The sequence below is a fragment of the Malus sylvestris genome, chromosome 4 (genome assembly GCF_916048215.2).
Source record: "Malus sylvestris chromosome 4, drMalSylv7.2, whole genome shotgun sequence".
In the NCBI taxonomy this organism is placed as follows: Eukaryota; Viridiplantae; Streptophyta; class Magnoliopsida; order Rosales; family Rosaceae; genus Malus; species Malus sylvestris.
The window spans coordinates 2,224,614-2,238,045 of NC_062263.1; the positions used below are offsets into that span (position 1 = coordinate 2,224,614).

At 41.0% G+C, this 13,432-nt stretch overlaps 3 protein-coding genes across 6 annotated transcripts; 2 read left to right on the forward strand and 1 right to left on the reverse strand.

The window, feature by feature from the left end:
- The first annotated feature begins 1,334 nt into the window (after positions 1-1,334).
- On the forward strand, positions 1,335-7,275 carry LOC126619957 (probable phosphoribosylformylglycinamidine synthase, chloroplastic/mitochondrial). 3 transcript variants are annotated; one of them, XM_050288396.1, is made up of 4 exons: positions 1,335-1,626; positions 1,719-1,782; positions 1,925-6,147; positions 6,987-7,275. In XM_050288396.1, exons 2-3 carry the CDS (start codon positions 1,738-1,740, stop codon positions 6,116-6,118), a joined length of 4,239 nt encoding a protein of 1,412 aa, XP_050144353.1. In that variant the 5' UTR covers positions 1,335-1,626; positions 1,719-1,737; the 3' UTR covers positions 6,119-6,147; positions 6,987-7,275. The 3 variants fall into 3 exon arrangements, with proteins under 3 accessions (XP_050144353.1, XP_050144352.1, XP_050144354.1); XM_050288395.1 differs by having other exon boundaries at positions 1,335-1,621; XM_050288397.1 differs by having other exon boundaries at positions 1,335-1,621; positions 6,992-7,275.
- Positions 7,276-8,253: 978 nt separating this feature from the next.
- LOC126619959 (70 kDa peptidyl-prolyl isomerase-like) lies at positions 8,254-11,550 on the forward strand. The gene is made up of 12 exons (XM_050288398.1): positions 8,254-8,646; positions 8,755-8,841; positions 9,088-9,348; positions 9,447-9,521; positions 9,616-9,696; positions 9,798-9,992; positions 10,081-10,167; positions 10,257-10,432; positions 10,515-10,637; positions 10,732-10,878; positions 10,971-11,098; positions 11,218-11,550. The coding sequence occupies exons 1-12, from the start codon at positions 8,442-8,444 to the stop codon at positions 11,354-11,356; spliced, it is 1,704 nt and encodes a 567-aa protein (XP_050144355.1). The 5' UTR covers positions 8,254-8,441; the 3' UTR covers positions 11,357-11,550.
- A 133-nt stretch (positions 11,551-11,683) lies between these two features.
- On the reverse strand, positions 11,684-13,429 carry LOC126619960 (U11/U12 small nuclear ribonucleoprotein 35 kDa protein-like). Of its 2 annotated transcripts, XM_050288401.1 has the most exons (6): positions 13,277-13,429; positions 12,799-12,889; positions 12,639-12,714; positions 12,465-12,543; positions 12,023-12,311; positions 11,684-11,986 (listed from the first exon to the last, which is right to left on the reverse strand). In XM_050288401.1, exons 1-6 carry the CDS (start codon positions 13,412-13,414, stop codon positions 11,925-11,927), a joined length of 735 nt encoding a protein of 244 aa, XP_050144358.1. In that variant the 5' UTR covers positions 13,415-13,429; the 3' UTR covers positions 11,684-11,924. The 2 variants fall into 2 exon arrangements, with proteins under 2 accessions (XP_050144358.1, XP_050144356.1); XM_050288399.1 differs by having other exon boundaries at positions 11,684-12,311.
- Positions 13,430-13,432: the final 3 nt, after the last annotated feature.

The window sequence follows — 13,432 nt, forward strand, 5'->3', positions numbered from 1 at the left end:
AGAAATTTATTAGAAAATTCGTTGACGATAGCGAAAGATGTAGGCCTGGAAATGAGTTCCCACGACACGATCCAAGTTTGACGACCAAACCTAGAGTAGCGTTTCCCAAACCCTGGATATTCCCTTCCCTAACCAATATAAATGTTGGATTTGATTTTTCATGACATTTTTATTTAATTATTGGATTAAAAAGTTTAATGTTTATAAGGCAAACTTCAATGGGTGAATCGAGCTTGAACCAAACTCAAATTATCTCATAAAAAGATACAAGATGGTTGCGAGCGTTATGAGTACCATAGCTCCAACTCGGTTTGTTTTGTTGCCTTTTTTTATAAGTTGAAATGCCCATTATATCCTTGAAAAATGACACTTCATTATTTTCCTATTCATTACCAAACATAGAAAAGAATAAAAAATTATTTCTCATTAATTTATTTCCACGTACCAAATCTAGCATTTATGGTGTATATTCATTGGGAATTTGAGAGATTTTAATGGATTTACAAATTCATAGATTTTTCCGAAGTTTAACTTATTTGTAAAGATTATATGTAAAATTTTGATTCAATTTCCTCGAAATCTCGGAAGTGTATTCAATTAGGATTTTGAGGGATTTTAATTCTTTTAATGAATCCAAGGGTATTCAATCATGATTTTAAGTGATTATTTGAAATTCAATGTGTATTCAATCAAGATTTTAAGATAGTTTATTAAAATCCTTAAAGATCCGAATGTATTCAATTAGAATTTTAAAGAAGTTTATAACATTCCAGATGTATTCAATTAGAATTAGAATTTAAAGAATTTGGAAAAATTGAGGAATTTGAAGGAATTGAATAGATTTTGTAGTGTATTTTAAGCATCCACAAATCTCACATCTTCCCATGAAATTTCAATGGAATTGAATCAAAATTTTACATGGAATCTCTACAAATCAGTTAAACTCCATAAAAATTAATGGATTTATAAATCCATTAAAATATCTCAAATTCCCAATTGAATACACCCCTCATAGGAAGATGTGAGATGTGTGGATGCATAAAATACACTACAAAATCTCTCCAATTCTCTCTAATTCCTCAAATTTTCCAAATTTTCTAAATTCTAATTTTAATCGAATATACCTGGAATGTTATAAATTTCTTTAAAATTCTAATTGAATACGTCCGGATTTCTAAAGATTTTAATAAATTATCTTAAAATCTTGATTGAATACACATTAAATTTCAAAAAATCATTTAAAATTCTAATTAAATACCCCTAAATTCATTAAAATAATTAAAATATCTCAAAATCAATTGAATACACCTCATTTGTCTAAAGGATTTTCAATTTTTTCAAAAATAGAGTAGAATCAGGTTCCGTCTCGAGGATTGGTACCGCAAAAACTTCCCTAGCCTCTTAACTTCTCCCTCACCATCACCATCACCATCACCATCACCATCGTGCCTCCATCTCTCCCAAAAACCTTCCCCTGCTTTTTTGCGTTCGGTCTCGGCCAAAACCCTACTCCTTCACCCACCGCCGCCATGGCCGTCCAGTAATTACCAAACGGCCTTCTCTCTCGCTCGTCGGATACTTGTCGACTTCCTCACCCGACTGATTAGTAATCGAATTGAAGGTGAGGTGGGTTTTTTACTCTGCTTCTGTGTTTGTTTCAATGTAAAGCATACAGTTTTTTTGGAAATTAATTTTTTGATTTTTTTGTTTGTTTTTAGTTTCTTCAAGGTTGAGGTTATGGCCGGTGTTCGGGAAACAGCCGCAGCCGCCGAGTTCTTACAAGTAAGTATTCATTGTTACCATTGTTTTTATTTTTTTTATTATTGATATGAAAAATTGTAGCATTTTGGTAGAAACTGTAGCATTTTGGTAGAAAATGTCGATCGAAATCGAAAGCTGTATGTTGTTTGGTTTTATTTGGCAGGGCACGAATAGGCAGAGCCTTTTTTTGCAGAGGAACTCTGTTAAAGGAAGAAGCCAGGTGCTTTGGGGCTCGCTTCACGGGCGAAGTTCAGCTCCCAGTTTTGGTAATAGGAGAGGTGTTTCTTTGAGGTGTCGTGCTCAAGAAAAGCCCAGAGCTGTGGTTTCTGGTGGTGTGAGCAGCTTGGTAGATGATGAGCAGTCAAGCTTGGTTGAGAAGCCTGCAGCTGAAGTTATTCATTTTTTCCGCATCCCGCTCATTCAGGAGAGTGCAACAGCTGAGCTTCTCAAGACGGTTCAGACAAAGATTACGAATCAGATTGTTGGTTTGAAAACTGAGCAGTGCTTCAACATTGGCCTTGACTCGCCGCTTTCTAGCGACAAGGTTTTGGTTTTGAAGTGGCTTCTTCAGGAGACTTATGAGCCCGAGAATTTGGGGACTGAGAGCTTTCTTGAAAAGAAAAGGCAGGAAGGGCTTAGTACAGTGATTGTTGAGGTTGGTCCTAGGTTGTCATTTACAACAGCCTGGTCTTCTAATGCTGTATCGATTTGTCGAGCATGTGGGTTGACAGAGGTGACTCGTTTGGAACGGTCAAGGAGGTACTCGCTGTTTAGTAAGGGATCACTTCAAGATCATCAGATTAATGAGTTTGCTGCACTGGTTCATGATCGAATGACTGAGTGTGTGTATGCCCATAAGCTAGTTTCATTTGAAACGAGTGTAGTTCCGGATGAAGTTCGTCATGTAAATGTCATGGAGAGGGGTCGGAAGGCATTGGAGGAGATAAATCAGGAAATGGGTTTGGCATTTGATGAGCAAGATCTCCAGTACTACACTAGGCTATTCAAGGACGAAATCCAGAGGAATCCAACAACAGTTGAGCTGTTTGATATTGCACAATCCAACAGTGAGCATAGTAGGCATTGGTTTTTTACTGGCAAAATTATTATAGATGGACAGCCTATGGATAGAACTCTGATGCAGATTGTGAAGAGCACGTTGCAGGCAAACCCAAACAATTCTGTAATTGGCTTCAAGGATAACTCAAGTGCAATCAAGGGGTTTCTTGTGAAGCAAATGCGACCGGTTCAGCCAGGTTCAACATGTCCATTGAGCATAGCTACTCGGGACCTTGATATTTTATTTACTGCTGAGACCCATAATTTCCCATGTGCTGTAGCGCCTTACCCTGGTGCAGAGACAGGCGCAGGAGGTCGAATCAGGGATACCCATGCGACTGGAAGAGGGTCTTTTGTTGTAGCATCTACAGCTGGTTATTGTGTTGGGAATCTCAATATGGAGGGCTCTTATGCACCTTGGGAAGATCCGTCTTTTGCTTATCCATCAAATTTGGCTCCACCTCTGCAGATCCTTATAGATGCTAGCAATGGTGCATCAGACTACGGGAACAAATTTGGTGAGCCCTTGATTCAGGGCTACACTAGAACATTTGGAATGAGACTTCCAAGTGGAGACAGGCGAGAATGGTTGAAGCCAATCATGTTTAGTGGAGGTATTGGGCAGATTGATCACACCCATATAACAAAAGGTGAGCCTGACATTGGTATGCTGGTTGTTAAAATTGGAGGCCCTGCTTATCGTATTGGAATGGGGGGTGGGGCAGCATCGAGCATGGTTAGTGGCCAGAATGATGCGGAGCTTGATTTTAATGCTGTACAGCGTGGAGATGCAGAGATGGCACAGAAACTTTATCGTGTGGTCCGTGCCTGTATTGAGATGGGGGAGAATAACCCTATCATTAGCATTCATGATCAGGGGGCAGGTGGAAACTGCAATGTTGTTAAGGAAATTATATACCCCAAGGGTGGCCAGATTGATATCCGGGCAATTGTAGTTGGTGATCACACAATGTCTGTCTTGGAGATATGGGGTGCAGAATACCAGGAGCAAGATGCAATCTTGGTGAAGCCTGAAAGCCGCCACCTCTTGCAATCAATATGTGAAAGAGAAAGGGTTTCTATGGCTGTTATTGGAACAATAAATGGTGAGGGACGTGCTGTTTTAATTGATAGCTTAGCTATTAAAAAATGTGAATCTAGTGGAATCCCTCCCCCTCCTCCTGCAGTTGATTTGGAGCTTGAGAAAGTACTTGGTGATATGCCACAGAAAAGTTTTGAATTCCACAGGACGACTGATGCACGTGAACCACTTGATATTGCTCCTGGAATAACAGTGATGGATTCACTTAAGAGGGTGTTGAGACTTCCATCTGTTTGTTCAAAGCGCTTCTTGACATCCAAAGTGGACAGGTGTGTTACAGGTCTTGTAGCACAGCAGCAGACTGTTGGGCCCTTGCAAATTCCTCTCTCTGATGTTGCAGTAATAGCACAGACTTTTACTGACATTACTGGAGGTGCATGTGCCATTGGGGAGCAGCCAATCAAAGGTTTGTTGGATCCAAAAGCAATGGCGAGATTGGCTGTTGGAGAAGCACTCACAAATCTTGTTTGGGCAAAGGTCACTTCTCTATCTGATATTAAAGCCAGCGGGAATTGGATGTATGCAGCCAAGCTTGATGGGGAAGGAGCAGCTATGTATGATGCTGCTACAGCTCTTTCAGAGGCAATGATCGAACTTGGTATTGCAATTGATGGCGGGAAGGACAGTCTTTCCATGGCAGCCCATGTTGCAGGCGAGGTTGTTAAGGCACCTGGCAATCTTGTAATGAGTGTTTATTGCACTTGTCCTGACATAACAAAAACAGTAACCCCAGATTTAAAGCTTAAGGATGATGGCGTGCTGCTTCACATTGATTTGGCAAAGGGAAAGCGGAGGTTAGGTGGGTCCGCTCTTGCTCAGGTTTTTGACCAAATTGGCAATGATTGCCCTGACATTGAGGATGTTCCTTATCTAAAACGAGTTTTTGAGGGAGTTCAGGACCTTCTTTCTGACGAATTGATCTCTGCTGGTCATGATATTAGTGATGGTGGGTTACTGGTCTGTGCCCTTGAAATGGCATTTTCTGGGAATTGTGGCCTTACTTTGGACTTGACTTCACGTGGGAAGAGCCTATTCCAAACGCTTTTTGCTGAAGAACTTGGTCTGGTTATTGAGGTAAGCCGGAATAACTTGGATTTGGTGTTGGAAAAACTGAGCAGTAACAGTATTTTGGCTGAGATTATTGGTCAAGTTAGTGCCACACCCTCAGTAGAGTTAAAGGTTGATGGGGTTACACATTTGAATGAGAGTACTTCTTTTCTAAGGGACTTGTGGGAGGACACTAGTTTTCAGCTGGAAAAATTACAAAGGTTGGCTTCTTGTGTAGATCTAGAAAAAGAAGGGTTGAAAGATAGGCATGAGCCTTCATGGGATTTGTCTTTCACTCCTTTCACAGATGAAAAGTATATGTCCGTCGCTTGCAAACCAAAAGTGGCTATAATTCGAGAAGAAGGCAGCAATGGGGACAGAGAAATGTCGGCAGCATTTTATGCTTCTGGTTTTGAACCATGGGATGTTACAATGTCAGACCTTCTTAATGGAACCATTTCATTGCATGAATTCCGTGGAATTGCGTTTGTTGGAGGTTTTAGCTACGCTGATGTGCTTGATTCTGCAAAAGGTTGGTCTGCATCGATTCGATTTAATCAGCCCCTTCTGAATCAATTTCAAGAGTTTTACAAGCGGCCAGACACTTTTAGTCTTGGAGTTTGCAACGGGTGTCAGCTTATGGCCCTTTTGGGGTGGGTCCCGGGTCCTCAAGTTGGTGGTGTGCTAGGTGGTGGTGGGGACCCTTCGCAGCCCAGGTTCATTCACAACGAGTCTGGACGGTTTGAATGCCGATTCACCAGTGTGGCAATAAAGGACTCGCCTGCTATAATGTTTAAAGGAATGGAGGGCAGTACATTGGGTGTGTGGGCTGCACATGGTGAAGGAAGAGCATATTTCCCCGACGATGGTGTTCTTGATCGTTTGCTTCACTCAAAGTTGGCACCAGTAAGGTATTGCGATGATGATGGTAATGAGACAGAACTTTACCCTTTCAACGTCAATGGCTCTCCCTTGGGGGTTGCAGCAATTTGTTCTCCAGATGGGAGGCATCTAGCCATGATGCCTCATCCAGAGCGTTGCTTCTTAATGTGGCAATTCCCTTGGTATCCCAAGCAATGGGATGTGGAAAAGAAAGGCCCTAGTCCCTGGTTGCGAATGTTTCAGAATGCTAGAGAGTGGTGTTCTTGAAAAAGAGTCTTCCTTTACGTACAAGAACGGTCAGTATTTCAGTGTTCTTTAGAGTTCTGCTTTATTTTATTTTTCTGCCAGTTACATTAGAGTTGTGTTTTTCTTTAGAGTATGCTTAGTGGCTGTGGAAATAGGCATTTAGATTTTCATGTCTGTCTAATATGCTTTTTGGACTCGATATTGTATGGTTTAATTATTGAAATCGACAAATATGAGGGATAATGAGTTAGTTCCTTTTTTTCATCTCATGCAAAACCAAGCGTAGTGGCGTTCTAGAATTCCATACAGTCGACCTCACTTAGTGGGATAAGGCTTGGTTGCTGTTGTATGTATATAAAATAAGTTGCACAATTAAAATGCGAATCTGATGGATATCATACGTGGATAAGTTTTTAAATGTTACTGAGCTTCAATCATCTGACCAGGGCCGAAAAATGTGATATATTTCGGTTGATGACCCTGATTTGCCTTGCTATTTCATTATCATTGTGAAATTTTTGGAAACTAGGGTTATGATTGCAGGCTCCTATTAATTGTGTGCAATTGTTGACCTATATTCGATGGATCTGGGGTTATCATTTGAATTAGGCAAAATTGGATTAATGGTCCTTGCGGTGCAAGGACATTCAGAAGATAGACCATTTGGTAAAAAAACTTAGGATTTAAACCTACGAGGGCTATCTCCCGAAAAAATACCCTATCACCATAAGGACCATTAATCCGATTTGGCCTTTGAATGAATTCTTTTTCTATAATGTTAACAAGAGCTTTAGCTGTTTGTTGAAGAGGATTTGAATCATGCGTGCTGTGGGGTGCTTTTAAGTTTTTGTTGCTGACATGAATTTTGTTTTCCTTATCATTATGGCAGAACAGATGACGACGATGATGACTGATCGGAATCTGTTGCATTAGCCGCGACGGCAGGAAGACCGGAGTTTGCTTGCAATTTTGTATGCTGCATCTTTAAGTTTACGAGTTTGCTTCAACTTGCATCGAATTCTCACTGAAGAACATGTGTTTGTTTCGTATGTATTTTATTTTCGGTACATAGGAAGGGATTGAACCCTTGGCCTATCTTAACTCGAATCTTAATCCTCACCCTGCACTGCGTTGATGCTGATTAGTTCAAAATAAATTGCAGTGGGTTAAAGATCGAATTGTCGATATGGTATTGATATTATTTGTGTCGATGTCGCTGACAAAACGTTGCAACATGTTCATGATACATATTCAACATCGATACAACAACACCCGTGCACTAGGCTAGGACAAAGTACGGATTATGGTTTAACCTTCAAATAGTGGTAAGTCAGGAGCATCTCATTTCTCAAGTATCATCTTGGATAGAAGCATGTGGTCTCTTAATGGATAGGATGTTGGGTTTTTATTCATGCGTTCCGAGTTCGAAATTTTTGTATCTTTCACATTATTGTGATAATTTTGAACTTTCCCCAATCGCCTAATAGTAGTAAATTTTTTTTCTTTTAAATTCTTGTATAGAAAATTTAATTACTAATTCAAATTGAAATTTAATTTTGTAGATAACAAAGTGTAAGAATACAATAATTCTGTAAATGACGCCTTATTGCAATGGAAGAAAATATGCATTCTAGTACAAGTTTGATCTCCATCGATTCTCCTTCCCTAACATTTGATAATTTAATCTATTAAGTTCCAGTTTGGTATTGCTTGTTTTCACAAAAAACCTAATCCATTTTAAAATTAAATAGTAAAAAAAAAAAAGTTTAATCTACTAGGTCCCAATTTGGTACCGCACAACCATACATACCACCATTACCATTACAACTACCACTATCATCGATATCATTACAACTACCACTATCATCGATGCCGCCACCCCCCACTACCACTACAATCACAATTGTCACCTACCATTGTGTTCTTGTATTTACCAAGTCAGAGTTAAATAATTAAACGTCTTTCAATTTTTGTAAAAGTTTGTTGAGATGATCTTTCAATTATAACCTAAAATATGTACGGTTCAAATTATGAACCGGATTGGAGCCCAAGCTAATTTTTTTATATTTATTTATTTTTAATGGAATAATTATTTTTTTATTGCAAGACTGTATCTTAACAAAGTTCGTCAAAAATGGAGATAATTCTGGAACCATCCTGACCATGTCACGTTTCAGAACTCTCTAGACTCTCTCTCTCTCTCCTCTGCTTCTCTCTCTATAAATTCCATTGGCAAGCTCTCTGCATCAATTCGAAAAAGCTCCGCATTCTCTTCACTGCTCTGTTTCGCGCTTGCTTATTCAATAACATCAAGCTCCCACTGCAATCCGGTCAGGAAGTTGCCATGGAAGACGACTTTGATTTCTCAGCTGCCACCAACAACCTCAACGACGCCGGTGACTTGGACCTTCCCGACGCCGAGGACGATGCAACTAGCCCAACTCTCAAGGTTGGTGATGAGAAGGAGATCGGGAAGAACGGCCTCAAGAAGAAGCTCCTTAAAGAAGGTGAAGGCTGGGACACTCCCGGCTCCGGCGACGAAGTTGAAGGTATAAATATATATATACACACACACGCGCGCGCATACATACATATACATATATGTGTGAGGTTTGATGGCGAGCGTTGGTACTAATTGGCTGGTGATAATTTTGCAGTGCATTACACTGGGACTCTGCTGGACGGAACGAAATTCGATTCCAGCCGTGACCGTGGGACCCCTTTCAAGTTCAATCTCGGACAAGGTGATCGATTCATTTCCACTTTATCATTGTTTTCAATTGTGTTTATATATATAAAGGTCGACTATAAGCCAACAAGGCTCTCGCTTTGTGAGGGTTGGGGAACATTTATCGCTGCCTTACTCTTGCTTTGTAAAGAGGCTGTTTTTGCGACTCAAATTCGCAACCTTTCAGTCCCAATGGGGGCAATTCTTGATTCAAGTCTTACTGAGCCCTTTTTTGGGTTATGATTCAATTGGTTAATTTCAGGACAAGTGATTAAGGGATGGGATGAAGGAATCAAAACCATGAAGAAGGGCGAAAATGCGGTTTTCACCATACCGCCTGAGTTGGCCTACGGCGCGTCTGGATCCCCTCCAACGATTCCTCCGAATGCCACACTTCAGTTCGATGTGGAGTTGCTTTCCTGGACGAGTGTGAAGGACATTCTCAAGGACGGCGGAGTTATGAAGAAAATTATCACCGAAGGAGAGAAATGGGAGAATCCGAAAGATCTTGACGAAGTGTTTGGTACATTATCTTTCCCACACTATTTTCCAATGACTGAAAATTGATGAATGGCATTGAAACTCATTGGTTTCTTACACAATTCTTTGTTGGCATCTCAGTTAAGTACGAGGCTCGGCTTGAAGATGGGACTCTTGTTTCGAAATCCGATGGGGTCGAGTTTACTGTCCAGGATGGTTGGTTTCATGGCCTTACCTCATATGTTTACTTGCGACGCAAAGAATTGTTATTTTTCCGAATAATCTGAGTGTGAATCCTCTTTGATTGCAGGCTATTTCTGCCCCGCCTTGGCAAAAGCTGTGAAAACAATGAAGAAAGGTGAAAAGGTCCTTCTGACTGTAAAGCCACAATGTGAGTCCTGTGCCCATATGCTTACTTCTTGTTGCTTATTTTATTGAGAGTATTCAAATTTTATTTCACAAGATGAAAACTTAACGGCTATAATTTTGTAGATGGATTTGGCGAGGCGGGCAGGCCAGCTATAGGGGATGAAGGCGCAGTGCCGCCAAATGCGTCCCTTGAGATAGCGCTCGAGTTGGTATCGTGGAAGACGGTTTCTGATGTTACCAAAGATAAGAAGGTCGTCAAAAAGACATTGAAGGAGGGAGAGGGGTATGAGCGCCCGAATGATGGGGCGGTTGTTAAAGGTAATACGAGCGATGCATAAAATTTTGTAGGTAATTACATACTTAATGTTCGCGGATCTTAAATTCTGTATTTGTTTTGGTCTGGCAGTGAAACTTGTCGGGAAGTTGCCTGACGGCACGATATTCACAAAGAAGGGCCATGATGACGAGCCATTCGAGTTCAAGACGGATGAAGGTAATCATGTCCTTTCAACATCGTTTCTCTGAAACTATTAAGTTAAAATTCCAAAAGAGGAAAACTTGAGACGTATTGATTGTCTGCAGAGCAAGTAATTGAGGGACTCGATAGAGCTGTGAAGAACATGAAGAAAGGTGAAGTGGCTCTTGTGACCATTCAACCAGAATATGCATTCGGGTCGACCGAATCAGCACAAGATTTGGCTGTGGTTCCTGCAAATTCGACGGTCCATTATGAGGTGGAGCTGGTCTCCTTTGTCAAGGTAAGTATGATATGTCCCCCTCGATGCAGTCCCCGTTCCCCGTTGTGAATTAAGCCGGACTAACTTACTTCACTGGTTGCAGGACAAGGAGTCTTGGGACATGAACACACAAGAAAAAATCGAAAGCGCTGGGAAGAAGAAGGAAGAAGGGAATGCACTCTTCAAGGCTGGTAAATACGAAAGAGCCTCCAAGAGATACGAAAAGGTATATCCGGTAGTCTTGTGTCTTGCTTCAGTGACACTGATTGTACTTAAGACGTTTATGGCAACTCGTAAAAACCTCTAATTTTCGGTGGCAGGCTGTGAGGTTAATCGAATATGACTCCACTTTCAGCGACGAGGAGAAGCAGCTGGCGAAGGCGCTGAAAATAACCTGCAATCTGAATGATGCTGCGTGCAAGCTGAAACTCAAAGACTACAAGCAGGCTGAGAAGCTCTGCACAAAGGTACAAGGCTCGCCGGTTTCCCATATCTCCACGCGAGTGCGAGGGTAGTGTAGTTGGTTTCTCTTCTAATGTGTGAGAGCATTGACATGCAGGTTTTGGATTTAGACAGCCGGAATGTGAAGGCGTTGTACAGAAGGGCGCAAGCGTATATCCAACTTGTGGATTTGGACTTGGCAGAGCTGGATATCAAGAAGGCCCTTGAGATAGATCCCGACAACAGGTTCGTTGATGAGTTGTGTCGTTTTTGTTCATTTTAGATGGTTCGTTGATGAGTTGTGTTGTTTTTGTGTTTCGTGTGTGTCGATTAACTTGTGTGGGATTGCGGTTATGTGTATTCAGGGATGTGAAACAGGAGTACAAGGTATTGAAGCAGAAAGTGAGAGAGTACAACAAGAAGGACGCGCAGTTCTACGGCAACATATTTGCAAAAATGAACAAACAGGAGGCGGTGCCGATGACCATCGACAGCAAGGCTTGATTGAGGTTGTCATGTAATTGAAACAAAATTTGAGGTTGTGTGCGTTTTTGAACAAGATTAGTAATGTAAAGCCTCGGATTTGTCAAAATGTTTGCGGCTAAATGTGCTTCTGACAGTTGAAAGTGCTTGTAAATAAAAGTGCTTTTGCACCATATAAGCGTATATGAGAAGTGTGTGCTTCTATTGTTTTTCAAGGTGTGTCCGACTATTCAAGAAATTTTCTAAAGACGGCACAAGCACTTGTGAGCCTCAACTGCTTGCTGCAAAATCAATTCCAAACGATCTCTCACCAAGTAGTGCAATATAATATGACCATAAAAGAGTTCTACATAGCATGATCCCTACATTTCTAAATGTGAAAGAGCATATCGTGATACATATTGACACCATCAACCGACGATGGTGGAAGAAGTTGAGAGGGAATTTGCGAAAGAGAAAGTCAAGCAAATTGGACATTCTTTTTGCTTGTGTTCACGTGACTTTCGTGTTCCCGACGGGTCTTACGAAATCATGAGTGATTGCTCTCCTTGGTCTTTCCATAACCCCTAGCTGCCTCCAGCTGAAAATCTTAACAGCGATCACGGCTGGTGGACCTCTCACGGTGACGGGACTTGTGCTGCTTGTGAGCACGCTCATCCCTATCCCTCGAGCTCCTTTTGTGAGAATGCTCATCCCTATCCCTAGAGATCCTCCTGTGAGAGCGCTCATCCCTATCCCTAGAGCTCCTGTGAGAGCGTTCTGCTCTGTCAACCGAGCTCCTGTTGTGATAGCGTTCTTCTATCTCAGTTGAGCTCCTTACAGAACTGTCCTCTGGGTCAATAGATCTTTTGTAAAACCTTTCTTCCTTCTCCACAGGACTACTTTTGAACATGTTCGCTTCCCTGTCCATGGACCTTTTATGGGTACTTTCGTCTCTATCCATGGAGCTCCTTTTCCTTCTAGGTGGGGACGGGACCTACAAACACTCTGTGATAGAAGTTCCATGATGAGAGATCTGATAATGCTCGAAAGCTAAACGATCTAAAATGCTTTGAGCAACTGCTACTAGCTATAGGCTGCAGAAATCAGGGAGGAAAATACATGGCTAATGGGACCAAAAGAAAAATACCCGATAGGGTGACATGTATCTTCCTTCTGGTGGAGGTGGGATCCCAAGTCTCTCCAGCTTGTCATACGGGATTGGACGCCTGGTTACCAAGATAAATAAAAGGTAAAGGGTCGGAACATCTAATTCACTGCAAGATTACGAAATATATTACATAATTAAGAAAGTTATGCATACAGGGGAGCTCGAAATGGTTTTTCTCGTCCTCCAAAACGAAGCTGTCCAGATTCCTTCTTACCACAGAAACCACCTCCTGGTAAAGCAATAAAATCATATGAACTTGTCCACTATAGGCATATGCAAACTGAAGGTAGAAGAATATGAAAACTTCACTGACCTAATCTTCTTGGAATCCACCCTGGCATCAACTGCTGTCTGTTGTAATCAACAATAACTTTAGAATCATCAATCAAGGAATGGTGAGCTTCCTGCAAACAAGCAACTAATCTAAGCCATAAACATGTTATGACATATGCAGATCATATTTTCACATTGTCCCCTATTTTCTTTTCCTTAAACTTCTGGCTTGCCTCGTCATACCATTACGAAATATGTTATCCAACCACATAAAATAGATATGCATGCCTTTTCTCACAACACTAGCAAGCACAGCCAATAAATTTAATTTCGTGAGAGAAGGATGTGTATATGAGAACAATCACCAATACTATTATGCTTGAAGTGAAATCCATCAACAGTACCAGAGTGTCAAATTAGAATTCCCCGCCACATAAATATGCATATACATATATGAAAATATATGAAGAGATTCCATATTGTATAGACTACAGAGAGTGCTTAAAAAGTTGCAGCACCTTATACGCACGCTGCATCTCCCTTTCGGTTTCATATTCAACAAAAGCATATCCACACGAGGCACCAGTTAGTCGAAAAATTGCACCACCAGTTAGTCGAAAAATTGCACCAATCAAATTACAAAGATGGACTCTCATAGTATTGTGTCAAAAAGT

Coding starts and splice junctions, on each gene's coding strand:
- LOC126619957 (XM_050288396.1), top strand. CDS start 1,738: ATGGCCGGTGTTCGGGAAACAGCCGCAGCCGCCGAGTTCTTACAA. Junction 1,783..1,924: donor CAGCCGCCGAGTTCTTACAA/GTAAGTATTCAT, acceptor TTTATTTGGCAG/GGCACGAATAGGCAGAGCCT.
- LOC126619959 (XM_050288398.1), top strand. CDS start 8,442: ATGGAAGACGACTTTGATTTCTCAGCTGCCACCAACAACCTCAACGAC. Junction 10,433..10,514: donor AGCTGGTCTCCTTTGTCAAG/GTAAGTATGATA, acceptor CACTGGTTGCAG/GACAAGGAGTCTTGGGACAT. Junction 10,879..10,970: donor CTGAGAAGCTCTGCACAAAG/GTACAAGGCTCG, acceptor ATTGACATGCAG/GTTTTGGATTTAGACAGCCG.
- LOC126619960 (XM_050288399.1), bottom strand. CDS start 13,414: ATGAGAGTCCATCTTTGTAATTTGATTGGTGCAATTTTTCGACTAACT. Junction 12,544..12,638: donor AAACCATTTCGAGCTCCCCT/GTATGCATAACT, acceptor CTTGGTAACCAG/GCGTCCAATCCCGTATGACA. Junction 12,312..12,464: donor GATACATGTCACCCTATCGG/GTATTTTTCTTT, acceptor GAGTGTTTGTAG/GTCCCGTCCCCACCTAGAAG.